The sequence below is a fragment of the Alosa sapidissima genome, chromosome 18, assembly GCF_018492685.1.
Source record: "Alosa sapidissima isolate fAloSap1 chromosome 18, fAloSap1.pri, whole genome shotgun sequence".
Lineage (NCBI taxonomy): Eukaryota > Metazoa > Chordata > Actinopteri > Clupeiformes > Clupeidae > Alosa > Alosa sapidissima.
Window position 1 is genome coordinate 11,560,517 of NC_055974.1, and position 16,813 is coordinate 11,577,329.

The following is a 16,813-nucleotide window of genomic DNA, read 5'->3' on the forward strand; positions in this document are numbered from 1 at the left end:
CAGTGATTTATTTGCATGGCTAGGCCGATGCCCGAGGCACCCCCATCGGAAAACTGTTGGTAGCATCGGCTAACTAGTGCCAGATTTCTGAGTGCAGGGGACAAGCCGAGATGAGCTATGAGACATACGTTCACACTCGGTATCATGTTTCAACACACTTTAGGTTAAAATCACACCGGAATTCTCCTTTAAAGGTTGGATATTTCCTCATTTTTTCACTTAAGGCATTGAGATCAATTTCCAAAAGATGATTTTATATTCCTCTTTTTAGTCAACTTTAGCAGAGGTGCTAATCATTTTGAAGGGTACTGTAGATAGATACTTTATTGATCGTTTTTTTGAGGGAGGGCTTAATAACAGATGTCTTAAACGACTGCGGTACATGCCCTGATAGCATTGAATTATTTATAATCAAGAGCAAAACATTATCCAGGAAGGGGAGAGCAGTCTTAAAAAGGTGTGTAGGAATAGGGTCTAGTAGACTAGTTGTAGATTTTGATGAGGAAATTGTGAAGGTGAGATCTAATATGTTGTGTATATGTAAATGAATTAAATGTTGTTTGAGGTCTCATCTGTGATTCTGTTATGTTTTTGCTATCCTTCAGCAATGGAGTATGTGTATTTGGTGAAACTGATTGGTTATTGATCTTATCTCTAATTGTTTGACATACAATCATAATACTGACACACAATCATACTGTTAAAAATAACTGTTTTGTGAACTTTATTCAACATGTGATTTAGGCGAAATGTATGGTGTTAATTACAGTGAAATATACAATAAAAAAAAAATAGGGTTGAAACAGGTAAAAAAATGGAGACATCATTTTTCTCCATGTTCAATGACCTCTACAGACAGTCCAACCACTCTCCAAAAATTAACATTTCAAACCCACAGAAACCATATAGGCCCCCTGACTAATATGGACCCAACCAACTCTTTTTGGGAGGGGAGAACTCCCTCACATGGTAGCCTACAACCCATGCAGACACTGCAGTGCCAGGCATAGATTGTGGAACGTGAGTATCCTACTTTAAAGGAATTATCCGGAGTAAAATGCACTTTAGAACAATTTACGGATGATTGGGAGTACATACGTTGAGTTGACATCAAAATCATGTCATTTGTGTTTTGAGAAAGTTCGATTGTACCGTTTTCAGTCAAAACTCTTTAGCCTGGATGTGACCCGGGCATGTAATTTCGCCGCTACAAAACGCTATTTTTATACCTCTTCTACAGTTCCAAACAACATTACACTTACGTGGTAGTGAGTAGAAGGTCCCTAAAGCCAAACCGAAGTATCCTGAGGTCTTTATGTGGTCGGATAGAGAGTCCAGAATGAATTTCATTAAGCCAGTACCTTTCCGGAAATGTTGCTGCTGCAGCTCCCATCTTTAGGGGAAAGTCCATAGGAGTCGATTGGAGTCGACATCACTGACAATTCAAAGAATTCCAACCTGTTAGTAAGCTAGGGTTTGCTGTTGCATACAACTTCATTTCAATTTCGAAAGAAATACTGGACTATGTTTTTTTTTTTTAAAAAACGGCGACGAAATTGTGAATTTCCAGAGCGTGTTACTCCACGCTCGGCAATCGACTCCTATGGACTTTTATGGACGTATTTTACTTTATCCGGATAATTCCTTTAAGAGAAGATAGACATAGTGACAAATGTCAATATGTTTTTTCTTGACCGGCCCAAAACTGAAGCGGCCCACCGGGAATTCTCCCGATTCTTCCGATCACTCACCCCGGGCCTGGTAGCCACCTAGCTATCTTAATGGAATAGGTTTATGCTTCAATCGGCATATGCTTAGCAAACGCTAGTTAGTCTGTTAACATGAATATTTGCAAGCCTCCAAGCACAGATGTCACACTTTACATCCTACCTGTTGCTTTTCACCATCCACTTATTTAACTACTGTCACATCTCTTGACATGCCATCTCATTTTCCCTATTTCTTTTTCTATGATTAGCCCCCGCTAGCTTTTTTTGCTCTATGAGAGACAGGTGAACAGAGAAATTGGAGGGAATTGAACAAAAGCAGGAAGTTGCCCAAATAAGGACATGGGCGTGATTCCGGGCACATGACCCAACACATGGCTACAAAAATAAAGTCTAGAATTCACACTCCAACAGGTAGGGGGAGACAAAAACAACAGTTCATACAAGAATCCTGACAGTACCCCCTCCTCTACCAACGCCCCCTGGCGTTGACCGTGGAAGGAGCAGGGTGCTGACGGTGAAAGTCTTTGATGAGCGAGGGGTCAACAATGTTCCGGGCAGAGACCCAGCTCCTCTCCTCGGGACCGTAGCCCTCCCAGTCCACCAGGTACTGGTGGCCCCGACCCCGACGGCGGACGTCGAGCAGGCGGCGGACTGTGTAAACCTCGGACCCATCAACGAGTCTGGGGGGTGGCGGGGGTTTGGGGTCGGGGTTGGGACCCAGACGCTTGCACAAGAAGGGCTTGACACGGGACACATGGAATGTGGGGTGGATGCAGTGGAGGGCAGGAGGGAGGTTCAGGCGAACCGCTGAGGGATTGACCACCTTGGAGATGGTGTAGGGGCCGATGAAGCGCGAATTCAATTTTGGGGAAGTCACCTTCAGAGGAAGGTCGCGCGTGGAAAGCCACACCCGCTGCCCCTGGGAGTAGTGGGGAGCCCTGATGCGGCGACGGTCTGCCTGACCCTTCGTTCTGGTCTGTGAGCGTGGAATGGCGGCCCGGGTCCGAAACCGATATGTTAGTTGTCAAAAAGGGGGGTAGATAGTAAAAGCCATATGCTGCATTTAATTCGAAAGCATTTAATTATGCAAACATTTCTTTCTTCTTTTGATACACAATTGTCTATCAACTTGCATCACTTGCAAGTGTAAATCCTGTGTATCATGTTAATCCAGGAGCTGAGTGATAGCAATTATTTTCATAGAGTAGGCCTACACAATGGGCTATGTGCTTGTTAAGGGACCTGTCACAAAGAGGATGGTTTGCCATCGTGTGTGTGAGTGCACGAGAGAGGGAGAGGAAGAGGTGCATGCGTGATGGCAAGTGTTATGGTTGAATAGTTTAACAAAACATTTTAAAATAGTTCTTAGGCTATTTAAGCATGCGATTTGTGTCCATGTGTAGGCTATAAGCTACACTTTTGAGAGCCTAAAAAGCACGTTAATAGCCAGCTCACGACGCGATTTAGTTCAGGTCTGATTAAATTACGGCTGGCCCTGGGTGCATGTAGTCTTTTCTGACAGTCCGTTCATTTCAAAAAGGAGCAATTAGACTTTTTGACGTTCATTATCGCATAATTTAGGACTTGTCTGTACTATGTCCTGAGAGGTGTCCCGTTATTCACAATTAACGAAAGAGGCTGAGGCAGAGAACTCCCGACGCGCAGCACCCGAGTTTGTAGGCTAACTAGTAAACAGCATCAGTAACGTGCATCAATCGGGAATTCGCTAAATGAAGGAAGTGGGTGCTTTACTTATTGATCCGGATCAAAGAGACAATAGCTTACAAAGTGGTGTTTTTGTAACTTCAGTGTAGATGATTGTGATTCATTGCAACTTCAGCAATATAGGCTACCTTCCTTACCTTTGAAAAATAGCTCCGTAGGCTACAGCTGAAGCCCAGTCTACAGTCTGCCTCAGTTAGAATCCTAAACTTTGTCTGTGTTCAGTCTTCGATCCTGATTGGCTGCATTCGTGCTAACTAACAAATCAGATGGTGTAGTGGGCGGGACAATGCTCTTGACCACAGAGTAGCAAATGCAGGGAGTGAGAGACGCTTTACAGACAAAGTAGCGCCTTTCATTCTTTATCCATTTCAATATCGGCTTATCGGTGGAAAAAATGACCGATACCGATTATTATAAAAATGCTAAATATCGGCCCTGATAATCGGCCAGGCCGATAATTGGTCGACCCCTAATGAAAACCTGAGGACAGACTGACTTTAGCACCGAGAAGGTTGCAAAAAGCACGCCAAAAATTAGAAGTGAACTGAGGACCTCTGTCTGAGACCACATCCACTGGGATCCCGTGTAGCCTGAAAACATGCTGCACGAGTAAGTCAGCGGTCTCTTTGGCAGAGGGTAGCTTGGGTAAGGGGACTAAGTGCACAGATTTGTAAAAGCGGTCAACAATGGTGAGGATAGTTGTGTTACCGTGAGAAGGTGGCAAACCAGTGACAAAGTCTAGGGCGATGTGGGACCAGGGTCTCCTGGGTACTGGTAAGGGTTGCAGTAAGCCGTTAGGTGGTTGGTTTGATGGTTTATTCCGGGCACACACAAAACAGGCCTCCACAAACTCACGCACACTCCCCTCCATAGCAGGCCACCAGAAGCGTTGCTTGATTAACGCAGTGGTACGTCTGACACCCGGGTGACAGGCCAGCTTGGATGAGTGACCCCATTGCAGGACCTGGGGACGGACAGATTGTGGTACAAAAAGACAGTTAGGAGGGCACTGGGGCCGGTCTCACCAGACAGGGCTGTACGGACAATGGTCTCAATATCCCATCTAGCAGCTCCTATAAGGCACTGTGGAGACAGGATGGTGCTAGGTGCAGGAGCAGGATCCAAATCCGGGAACTGACTAGACAGGGCATCCGGTTTACCATTCTTGGATCCTGGTCGGTAGGACAGACAAAAGTTAAACCGGGAGAAAAACAGAGACCAACGAGATTGCCTGGGGTTTAAACGCTTAGCCGAACGGAGATACTCCAGATTCTTATGATCCATCCAAACTAAAAATGACTCCTTAGCACCCTCCAGCCAATGACGCCACTCCTCTAGGGCTTTTACTGCCAATAGCTCTCTGTCTCCAATGTTGTAGTTGCGCTCAGTGGGAGTGAGCTTCTCCAAAAGGCGCTGCAGGACACTACGGACATTAAAATGTCATCTAGATAAACAAAAACAAACTTGTTAAGCATATCCCTCAGGACATCGTTAATCAGACCCTGGAACACGGCTGGGCAGTTGGTGAGACCAAATGGCATGACTAAGTACTTATAGTGACCTGAAGGAGTATTAAATGCAGTCTTCCATTCATCCCCCTCCCTTACTTGGACCAGATGGTAAGCACTGCGGGGATCCAACTTGCTGAAAATCTTGGCCCCCTGCAACAGCTCAAATGCTGAGGACATCAGAGGCAGAGGGTAGCGGTTTTTCACCGTGATGTTGTTCAGGCCCCTATAGTCTATACACGGACGCAGGGCGCCGTCCTTCTTCCCTACGAAGAAAAACCCGGCACCAGCAGGTGAGGAAGAGGGGCGGATGATACCGGCAGCTAGTGATTTACTGATGTATTTGTTCATAGCTTCGGTTTCGGGAGGAGACAAGGAATAAAGACAGCCCCTAGGAGGTGACGTACCAGGTAGAAGATCGATGGCCAGATCATAGGGTCGGTGTGGTGGCAGGGAGGTTGCACAGGCTTTACTGAACACGGAACACCTTGAGATCCAGGTACTCAGGTGGCACATTAGACAGATCCATGGAATCATCTGTGACTGGTGAGACTGCAGACAGGGGGGTAAGAGCATTCTTAAGACAGTTATTCAAACAGAATGGGCTTCAGCCTAGGATGGTGTTATTAGCCCAATCAATATGTGGATTGTGCTTTACCAGCCAGGGCCGGCCAAGGACAATGGGAGCAGTCGGTGAGTCTAACATATGGAACACTAGGTTCTCTTGATGATTGCCGGAAATTAGTAGACTCACCGGGGGCGTGACATGGGTTATCTGGGAGAACCTTACTCCGATTAGTGCTCTTGCCTCCAGAGGTGTCTTCAGTTTGGCTGAGACGAGGTGTAGCTCAGAAGCCAGAGAGGCGTCCATGAAATTGCCATCAGCTCCCGAGTCAATAAGTGCAGACACGAGGTAGGAATGAGCTCCTGTAATGAGCGTGGCAGGGACAAGGGTACGGACGGTAGAAGAGGGATGAAGAAGAGTGACGCTCACCAGTAATCCCCCCTCTACGGGTGAGCGTTGCCTTTTGCTGGGCATTGGGCGGAGTAATGGCCAGGCTTACCACAATACATGCAAGAATTGGTGTCCCTTCTTCTCTGTCTCTCGGCTGGGGACAGATGGGTACGGTCCACCTGCATGGGCTCTTGTACACTGGGGTCTGCTGGCACTGGCAGGGACGGGTGAGGAAGGTGACCTCAGAGGAGGGCGGAACTCTCGCTCCCCGGTGCGCTGCTTCAGGCGTTTGTCCACTCGGATGGCCAGCTCAACGAGGTCATCGAAGGTGGAAGGTAGTTCACGGGTGGCGATCTCATCCTTGATGGCCTCAGAGAGTCCATAGAGGAAGGCATCATACTGGGCATCTGGATTCCAGCCACTGGTGGTGGCGAGGGTGCGGAAGTCGATAGCATAGTCGGAAGCAGACCTCTTGCCTTGACGGATCTGCAACATCATTCTGGCGGCCTCTCACCCATGCACCGAGCGATTGAAGACCTTCATCTCATCTATGAATGCCTGATAGCTGAGACAGACTGGAGTCCCAAACCGCAGTTCCCCACTCTCTTGCACGGCCCGTCAAGAGAGTTATGACATATGCAACCAGGGATTGATCCGACGGGAAGATGGCGGGCTGCAGCTGGAACACCAACGAACATTGTGAAAGGAAAGATCTGCAGGTTCCTGGTTCCCCGGCATAAAGTGCAGGGGCTGGCAGTCGGGGCTCTCGGAACGGGTTACCAGACGGGTCGGGTGGTGTCGGCAGTTGAGGCTGGGGTGACGGCACCAGGGCCAGTTGAAGCTGCTGCAGCTGGGCAGACATGTCTGTGATGTTGGTTGTGAGGGCCTCCAGAGACCTTTGAACTGCCTCGAACTGGGCTTGATGTCGACCGAGAAGCGCTCCTTGCCTCTCCAGCACAGTCTTCACCTGATTCAGATCTGCTGATTCCATCTTGGTCAGATCGTACTGTCACGACTCAGAACGGGAATCAATTGCAGATCAAAAGGATTTATTCACAATCCAGCAGGCAAATCGGAGTCCAGGTACAGGCAGGCTTCGTACACAGGCAGGCAGGCAGACAGATACAGAAGGACAGGTACAGGTAGTGATGTTACGGTTGATAGCGAGGCTCCGAAGCGTGTGTCGAGAACGTCAAGCCCTTCCAAGCAAAGCCCCGTATCGAGGCATGAGTTGTATTGGTGATATGACGTCAGATGTGACGTTCGAAGCCTCGTTTGACTCCACTGCTTCGACTGGTGGTTCACTTTAGGCGGGACGCTCCGAGTATAAATATGTCCCATACCCGGATGATACTCGTGGGTTGTTGTTAGTCGTTGGTTGGTTGTTGTCGTTTGAGAGTTTTTTGCAGTGGTTTTTGCGGTGCGTTTAGAGAGTTGTCTGAGATGGAGCAAGCTAGGAAGAGAAAGTATTCACCCGTTTGGGAGCACTTCGATCTTATTTCTCCCAATAAGGTAGATAGCCTGTAAGGTTAGGATATTATTGCCTTCCTAACATTAGGCTATATAAAATAGTATGTTGTTGTTTCATGTCTACGTTATGGATAATGCATTTTTTATTGTTTATTTTTACTTTACTGCACGTTGTTGGTATGTTTTCATTTAAGGGGTTTGGTCATCCATAGGTGAGATGCTTGATCTGTGCCAAGGTGCTTGGCTATAATAATAACACCTCCTCCATGTTGAGGCATTACCGTGCCTTACACGAGATAAGAGAGGATCCTGGAACTAGCCATGGTGTGTTTGCAACATTTTTCTTTATATGGCATTATAAGTATGCTGTGTATACTGTTTTTGTGATTGTTAAATTGTTTTGTCCTCCTGTTGTTTAGTCCTAGATTCCACAAAAAAACAGCTAGATGAGGCTTTGGTTGATATGGTGGTGAAGGATAGCCAGCCATTCACCTTGGTCGAGGATGAAGGCTTCAGGGGGTTTGTAAACAAATTGAACCCTACATATGTTCTACCTACCAGACAGGTATATAGCCTATTTTATTATTGACATTTGCTCACAAAATATATCTTCAAAACTTTTATTAAACAAGTGTCCTTATTTTTTCAGGCTTTGAAGGCCATGGTTGCTGAGAGATTCGAGAAGGCTAAAGAGGAGGCTAAGGCTCGTGTCCAGCAGGCTACTGCAGTGAGCCTCACTGCTGACATGTGGACATCTATGAACATGGATGCTTACCTGGCCATAACTTGCCACTTTCTTAATGAGGGAAATGTACTAAATACGGTATTGCTTGGAGTCCGTAATTTCCCACAGTCACACACAGCTGTGAACTTGGCAGCAGCCAAAGCTGCTATTATGGAGGAGTGGGGCATTAGACACAAGGTTACTTGCCTCGTAACAGATGCAGCAGCAAATATGCTTGCCTGTGGCAGGGAGCTAAACCTAAAACAGACTGTATGCATTGCACATAGTATGAATTTGATGGTTAGAGCTCTTGAACAGACTGTTGGACTTTCAGAACTGCAGGCAAAAGGTAGAAGGATTGTTAATCTGTTCAGGTGCAGCACCACTGCTAAGGTATGTTATGTTATATCTAGTGTTGCATGCTATGCACTTTGTTTCAGGCATCATATATAACCAGGTTGTATTGTTTGACTCTTACTGTATATGTGATATTTGTATTGTTTTGTCCTGTGTAAAGGAAAGACTTGTGCAGATTCAGGAGCACTTGGGACGACCAATACGGAAGTTAATGAAAGAAGTTGACACCCGCTGGAACAGCACATTTCTCATGCTGGAGAGGCTTCACTCAGAGAGAGAAGCTGTGGGTGCAGCCATGGCCTCCATGCAGACTGACACCACGGCACTGACGTCAGCAGAATTGTTTGACATTGAGGAGTGCCTGGGTGTGCTTTCACCATTCAATCAGGCCACTATTGAGTTGTCAGAAGAGAAGAAGGTGTGTGGCTCCAAAATCATTCCACTGATGAAAATGTTTTGTTCCCCAATGACTTTGCCATTGGGGAACAAATTCCCCAAAAGAAATCAGAGATGGCCAAACAGCTGGCAGAACTCATGTATCGGCAGGTCCGAGAAAAATTGCAGCAATTTCAAAGCATGAGCATCCTAACATTGCCAACTCTGCTGGACCCACACTTCAAAACACTGGGCTTCCTCAGTCCATCCAAAGCTGATGAGGCGGTGAAGAGACTCGCTGCTGAGTGTGCTTTCATCATAGCACAACAAACACCACCACCAACCCCTCTAGCAACACAGCCATCAACAGCTGGGGACGATGAGAGACCTTCTACCTCCTCTGGTATGTTCTTAGTGTAGACCGTGTTGGTGTGTAATTATTACATGTAATAACCTTTTTGCCCATTTTCCTTAGGTCAACTGTGGCGCCATTTAGATGCCACTGTGCAGCACACCAAACAGACGCACAGTTCTACTGCTGATGCTATGGTGGAGGTTCAGAGATACCTGAAGGAACCATACCTACACAGACTAGAAGATCCACTTCAATATTGACTTACGCGCAAAGCCATGTATCCAAACCTGTTTGTCCTTGCCAAGACATTTTTGTGTACACCGGCCTCATCAGTGCCTTGTGAGCGTGTTTTTTCAAAGGCTGGAGAAATAGTTTCTAAAAAGAGGAACCGTTTAAGCCCAAAGGCTGTGGAACAGCTACTGTTTTTAAATAAAAATAATTAAGGCCCCCCTCCCATGTTACACCAAGCACTGTACAGTTAATCAGAATCACCTCATCACTTCCAGTTACATAAGCACTTTCACCGTCCTCTGTTCATGAAAAACACTACCCAGTTACCAAAACACTTTGTTCATGAAAACCCTACCCAGTTACCAAAGCACTTTGTTCATGAAAAACACTAGTTACCAAAGCACTTTCAATGTCCTCTGTTCATGAAAATCAGTTACAAAAGCACATTCAATGCCCTGCTCTCTAGTATCAACGTCACACTGGAATGTACTACCATTAGGCCTTACATAAGATTTTCTCCAAATGAATAGTGTACAATAGGATGTAAAGCGTCGAACCGTTGTTGAAGCGTTGTTTAATAGGTTTAATTGATTTTCACACATTTTTTTTGTGAATCAAAAAACTTTAACGTGGTGCACTCCGTAAGGAGTTCGTCTAGGAATCTTGCGACCCGAGTTCAAAACTTCCTTTGAGTAGGCTAAAACAATTTTTTACAGATCGCCACTAACTCTATTTGTTACAAGTACATACCATACTTCTTGCAGGAAAGCTAGACCATGGTACATTGCGAAAGTGTTAGCCTTAGAATCCAGCGACCAGAGTTCGAACCTTGTCTTGTGTTAAGTTAATTTTCACAGATCGCCTCACGCTTCATTTGTTACAAACAGTATATATTTTAACAGAAAAAGGTCGCTTGTATTCCTTAACGCCTGTGTAGGCTAAGTATGAATGTATCGGACCAAATGGCGCATTTTTGGCTGCTTTTGTGTTTGGAATTTTTCTTCAGTTTTATTTTTATTGACCAGTACTGTAGGTGTCCCCGGGTGCATTCGAAGCCTCGAGAAATGAACCGCTTTTTAACACATCTGGCTGAAAAGCTTCAAGGGTTCAAGAAGCTTCATCTCGCCATCACTAGGTACAGGCAAGTAATACAAAACCGACAGGCAGAAGACTTTGTCAAAAACAGGCAGGGTTCAAAACCGGGAAGACAGGAAACTAATCTTTTCTCTTTAAAAAGCTTCATTCTAGTCTCACTCACGTGGCAGTCAGGTAGCAAACAGTACATACCGTGACAATCTGACAAAGTGAACTAAAAGGGCATTGTTTAAATACTCCACAAAATCAACACAAAATGAGAGACAGGTGAACAGAGAAATTGGAGGGAATTGAACAAAGGCAGGAAGTTGCCCAAATAAGGACATGGGCGTGATTCCGGGCACATGACCCAACACATGGCTACAAAAATAAAGTCTAGAATTCACACTCCAACAGGTAGTCTATTATGCGACTTCCACTTTCGACCTACCCATGTTAAAACACATCTGTTACACTCAGCTCACTGCCCTTCATAGTACACAAAGCTTCTTTTTTCCAAAAACTCCCTCTTTGATTTTATATAATTTTTTACTATTAAAAATGCTATAAATCTATTATGCGACTTCCCCTTTCGACCTACTCATGTCAAAAAACATCTGCTGCACTCAGCTAACTGCCCTTCATAGTACACAAAGCTTCTTTTTTCCAAAAACTCCCTCTTTGATAGTAGTCCATAAAACAAACGAAACTAGGATTTGGATGAATATATTGACTGTTGGTGTTTCTGGTGAGGATTTCAGATTGCATTGAGTAGTTTAAATAAAACAAGATTTCCAAATGGCTTGCATAGTTTGTTTAGGCTATTAATGTGTTGTATACTGTTAAGTACATGCCTAAAATTGTGGTCCATTTGTGGAAAAACACTTAAGATACGTTAAAACGAACTGAGTATGAGCTGGTAACTGACATTTTAAACAAAACGCCCACACACGACTGAACGTGGGGAGGCAGCGCGACATCTATGCGACACGACAAAATGAAGTGTCGTGCAAGTGGATCGGTACCGTTAGGCTAACTTGGTGTAAATAGGCCTACCTGTTAGATATGGCGGCCTTGGGAAGTGTTGCGAGGGATATAGAAGAGATGGTTAAAAAGGACATGTCTTATGCAGAAAACACTTTAAATAACTTTTGTTCACAAAGAGGTTACTCTGAGAGGAACATCCGATGATTTTGCACCCAGCATAATTAGGCATCCACTAACTCGGGACCACCTGGGAACTAAGGTGGCAAAAGCAGTTTGCGAGGTAGCCTAGGCCTTAGGGGATGCCAGGCCTGCGGTCATGTAGCCTACCATGCCTACTGTATGCAATCACTCATTTTACTTTGATGTATTTATGAGGTTGGTCCAACATACAGTACCTCAGAATTATTGGCACCTCTGCTAAAGTTGACTAAAAAGAGGAATGTAAATCTTTTGGAAATTTATCTTAATGCCTTAAGTAAAAAATAGGAAATATTTAACCTATAAGGACACCAATTTTCTTTGTGAATGATTAATGTATAATAAATAACTACATTTTCTTCCTTAAAATAGGGTCATAAGTATTGGCACCCCTATGTTACATTCCCATAGAGGCAGGTAGATTTTTATTTTTAAAGGCCAGTTATTTCATGGATCCAGTATACTATGCATCCTGATAAAGTTCTCCTGGCCTTTGGAATTAAAATAGCTCCACATCATCACATACCCTTCACCATACAGATTGGCATGGTTTTATTTCAGTTAGCCTATTCTGGTTTGATTTGCATTGAGCTCAATGAGCATCAATCATCCATAGTGTCTATTTGTTTACTGCTACCGCTCTATTCTGTTAATACACTGCATATATCTATATTGTTCTTACTACTATAATGTATACTGCCACTACATTGCACATATCTGTACATGATGTTCATACATTGTTCATATTACAGCCATATTTATTCTGCTCTTATAAGGTTACTGCTAATACACTGCACATACTTATATTTAATTTATACTACTCTAAACCACCTTCTGAAAATAACTGTATACTACTGTCTACACTGCACTATATCTTTTCTTCTGGTTAGACACAAACTGCATTTCATTGTCTCTGTTGTACTCTGCACAATGACAATAAAGTTGAATCTAATCTAATATAATCTAATCTGAGAGAAAGTGGAATAGAACATTATGTCCAATATTCCAATATATGGTTTAATGTTCTGCATTATGCACTGTAAAAAAAAACTCTCTGCGTTTACTTAAAAAAACAAGTCAACACATTTCACTAGCTTTTTTGAGTAATTTCAACTTGACAGTGAAGAACTCAAATAATCAAGTTAAATCAACAAATGCTCCCAACTTGAAATATCTAGTAATGCAAACTTAGTATTGTGAGTAAGGTGGACTTACATTAGGTTGGCAACTCAAAAATTCAAGTTGAATCAAAAGTTCTTCCAACTTAAAAAAACAAGTCAACACATTTCACTAGCTTTTTTGAGTAAATTTTACTTGACAGTAAATAACTTAGATAATCAAGTTGAATCAACAAATGCTCCCAACTTGAAAATATATATAAATTCCAACTAATACATTGACTCTAACAAGAAAAAACAAGTCTAAATAACAACTCAAAAATCCAAATAGATCAAACAATATTTTTATTTTTAGCCAGTTTGAACACCCCTGACCTACAGTACTCTACAGAATTATTAGCACCTCTGCTAACGCTGACTAAAAAGAGGAATATTAAATCATCTTTTAGAAATTGATCTTAATGCCTTAAGTTAAAAAATGAGGGAATATCCAACATTTAAGGACACCAATTTTCTTTGTGAATGAATAATGATAATAATCATAAATAAATAAATAAATGTTCTTCCTTAAAATACAGGGGTCATAAGTATTGGCACCCCATGTCATGCAGGAGTCCGCATAGGTAGGCCAGTGCAGATAGAAGATCCTTGATGTCCTGTAGAACAACAGTCTCTTCCAGGACGATGGCGATATTGGTGACAGTGTCTGGCGCTTTCATGGCGAGGTCATCTTCAATGACGGTCAAGATTCCAATTTTCATGCCTCTAGTCCTCCTCAGCATCTGCATCCTTGGTGAAAAAGCACAGAACTACATCACTAAATTTGCAAAAAAATAAATTAAAAGACAATGGTTCTCTGCTTGTGTGCCTTTTAGCGACCATCTGGTGCAACCAGGCCAGGACAGGAAATGTAAAGAGAAGGAGAGGAATGCTGGTGCAGCTCAGATGTCTTCTTAATTCTTTTTTTACTTAAGGCGAGACACTACAGGTGAATAGGGTAACATTTTTAACTAGCAGATATCACTATGCAACTTTCCCAGTAGATTACTTACATTAATATGAGAAAATAATGTATTACAAGTTTTCTGTAATTTAGTGTTTACATATGCAAATTAGGCAGTATCTAATAAAATATGCGATAATTTGCATACATTTTAAAACACGTTGAGTTCATCATTAACTGGTGCACCTACTGCATTTTCGAGTTCCCTAAATGTGAAGTGTGTCCTACTTTTGTGTGTTGCAAAGTTTTGTACATTGCCAATGCTATGGTCGCAGCCTACAAATGGACAAGTTATAGCTTCACCACGACGTAAATGTCCTCCAAGATGTTTAAAAAAGTCCACTGCACTACAATCACATTGGAATGTACACTATTGATAACTGAATGTAGTTTCGACCTGAGGTGATTTGTCTTTTGCATGGTACCGTGCCAAATTAAATTTTAATGTAAGCTTACCTGAAGTCTTAAAGATGCACATGCACTTGGGGTGGAGGCAGAGCCAGCTTTTTCCCTGGTGACCGTGATGAAGCCTGTAATGGGTCAGGAGGGTCTCTACATCCGGGTGAGAAAATGGACACTCCTTACATTGCATTGCAACAGAAGAGTCTGCAACAACAAACAAGAGTAGAAAATTATTATTTTTTATATAGGTTTGTAGTGCAGTGGACTTTTTTAAACATCTTGGAGGACATTTACGTAGAAGCTATAACTTGTCCATTTGTTGGCTCTGATCAAGCATTTTTTAAGGGAGCGCGATCGGCGAATGTGGGGTTGCCATTGTTTTATGTGCCTGCATTCTATTGACATATGTTGCATTAAAAAATTACATTTCCATTTATTTTTTTTCAACCTATATGCAGCGCCTCTGCAGATCAAGTAGCAGCAGTTGCAAGACATTGCTAAAAACTTTGGGCGGGAGTGAGGTTTAATCAGGGGTTTAGCTTACTCCACAGTGAGCTAGCTATCCTCGCTGGCATCCAATACAAAGGTCTTTCTATAAAGGTGAATATTTTAAGAACATACATGTTTTCAGCAAAACAGGGAAATAGCTAACCAGACAATTATACTGATAATTGAGCTGTAGCAGCTACGGCTATCACTAGTTGTGGAATTAAGCTACTAAGATTAGCTAGCAGGCTAGCTTAGCCTAATAGCCACTATTTCAACAACACCACACTATTTCCAAGAACGTTCCTTGCTGACATCCATTTTACACAAAATTGTTCCTGAAAGTGAATGTTTTAGGAACATCCTTGTTCAGCATTACCGGTTATGTCTTCCCAGAACATTGCAAGCTTCTACCATTCACAGTCATAACTAGACATCACTAACGTTAGCTAGTGATAGCTGCTAACTAGACTGACTATCATAACAATTGGATATTGGATAAAACTAAATGCCTTACTTACCTTTGACAATGCTGTTGTCATTTGCTCCACGCTGCGTACAGGTAGGGAAGGTGACTGGCTTCTGTCCTCCTGACAAATTCAAGCTGCAGCCCACAGGTCGCCTTGATACGTTAGGAAACAATGCGCTTGCGCCAACTTGACTAAGAAGTTCAGTGAACTTTGGGAAACTTCTCTCTTATAGATACTTAATTATGCAAGTTGAGTCAACTCAGTTTCTTAAGTTTGTTAGGTGAAATTCCCAAATTAGTTGTGAAAACTTGTTATAATGAGTTTTACTACACTATTTGATTATTTGAGTTCTGTTTAGTCAGAAAAGTTATTTGGCAGTACTAAAGGCAAGTTGTATTTTTTACAGTGCATGTCCAATATTCCAATATGTGGTTTAATGTTCTGCATTTCTCATTAGTGAGTCACTTTGATACTAAAAGTATGATTCTATGTAATGACTGTATGATATCTGTACTGTCCCTGTGTATATCTGTGTGTGACTGTATTTAGAGATAAGCAGGAATATTATGACTTTGCAGTGTTTCACTGTTCTGCATGGCTGCGTCAGTAGCTATCTGCTCCGGATTGCCAGGTTGCCACTAATCAGGGTCTGATTCAGTGTAGTCCACGTGAGATGGGATGACCAACGCCATCTCCCGTCAGCCTGGAAGCCTGGAACCTCCCTTGATGCACATCATTGTAAATAAACTCTGTTCCTGATTTTTCATACTATTGGTCTGACTGGGTCTCTATTAAATCTATGGTATCAAAATTACCATCAAATCAAGCATCTGAGCATCAAATCTGAGCATCAAACCAGGTGTCCTTAGGCTATAAGTTGGATATTTCCTCATTTTTCTACTGGCATCAACTTTAGCAGAGGTGCCAATAATTCTGAGGTACTGTATGTTGGACCAACCTAATAAATACATCAAAGTAAAATTAGTAAAATGATTGCATACAGTATAGGCTACGTGACCGCAGTAGGCCTGGCATCACCTAGGGCCTAGGCTACCTCGCAAACTGCGCCACCTCAGTTTCCAGGTGGTCCCGAGTTAGTGGATGCCTATTTATGCTGGGTGCAAAATCGTAGGATGGTCCTCTCAGAGTAACCTCTTTGTGAACCAAAGTTATTTGTTAAAGTGTTTGGGATTTCTGCATAAGACATATCCTTTTTAACCATCTCTTCTATATCCCTCGCAACACTTTCCAAGGCCGCCATATCTAACAGGTAGCCTATTTTTACCAAGTTAGCCTAAGACTAAGACCAAGCGAGCTTCTGGGTAGACTAGGCTTCTTTGAATAATGACCGTCGAAATTTAAGACTAATTTCGATATTTGTATTTTGATGTTTTGAAACCGATTAGGAAAACGGAGAACGACTTGATTCTCGTTTTTCGATTTTGTATTTTAAAACGGAAATAAAATAATCCCTCGTTTTTGTTTTGTTAATTTTCATTTCCGAAACGGAAATCGATTGGCCAGAAGATCCACTGACCGAGAGAGACAGAAGAGTTTATATTCTACGGGCTCACATAGGCCTACTATTAAGGGGAGGGGTTTCAGGGAGGGGCCAAATGGTAATGTCTTATATTGAGATGCGGAG

The 16,813-nt window shown here is 43.0% G+C and overlaps 1 protein-coding gene and 1 long non-coding RNA gene across 2 annotated transcripts; both read right to left on the bottom strand.

The window, feature by feature from the left end:
• Positions 1–2,196: 2,196 nt before the first annotated feature.
• Positions 2,197–5,557, bottom strand: LOC121690215. Its single transcript, XM_042070643.1, has 3 exons — positions 4,803–5,557; positions 4,368–4,419; positions 2,197–2,706 (listed from the first exon to the last, which is right to left on the bottom strand). The coding sequence occupies exons 1-3, from the start codon at positions 5,537–5,539 to the stop codon at positions 2,197–2,199; spliced, it is 1,299 nt and encodes a 432-aa protein (XP_041926577.1). The 5' UTR covers positions 5,540–5,557.
• A 7,177-nt stretch (positions 5,558–12,734) lies between these two features.
• On the bottom strand, positions 12,735–15,573 carry LOC121690475. The gene is made up of 3 exons (XR_006025078.1): positions 15,220–15,573; positions 14,267–14,416; positions 12,735–13,596 (listed from the first exon to the last, which is right to left on the bottom strand). It is a non-coding gene; the product is annotated as an uncharacterized LOC121690475 (long non-coding RNA).
• Positions 15,574–16,813: the final 1,240 nt, after the last annotated feature.

Coding starts and splice junctions, on each gene's coding strand:
- LOC121690215 (XM_042070643.1), bottom strand. CDS start 5,539: ATGCTCTTACCCCCCTGTCTGCAGTCTCACCAGTCACAGATGATTCCA. Junction 4,420..4,802: donor GAGACAGAGAGCTATTGGCA/GTAAAAGCCCTA, acceptor GTCCGTCCCCAG/GTCCTGCAATGGGGTCACTC. Junction 2,707..4,367: donor CTGTCACCCGGGTGTCAGAC/GTACCACTGCGT, acceptor CCACGCTCACAG/ACCAGAACGAAGGGTCAGGC.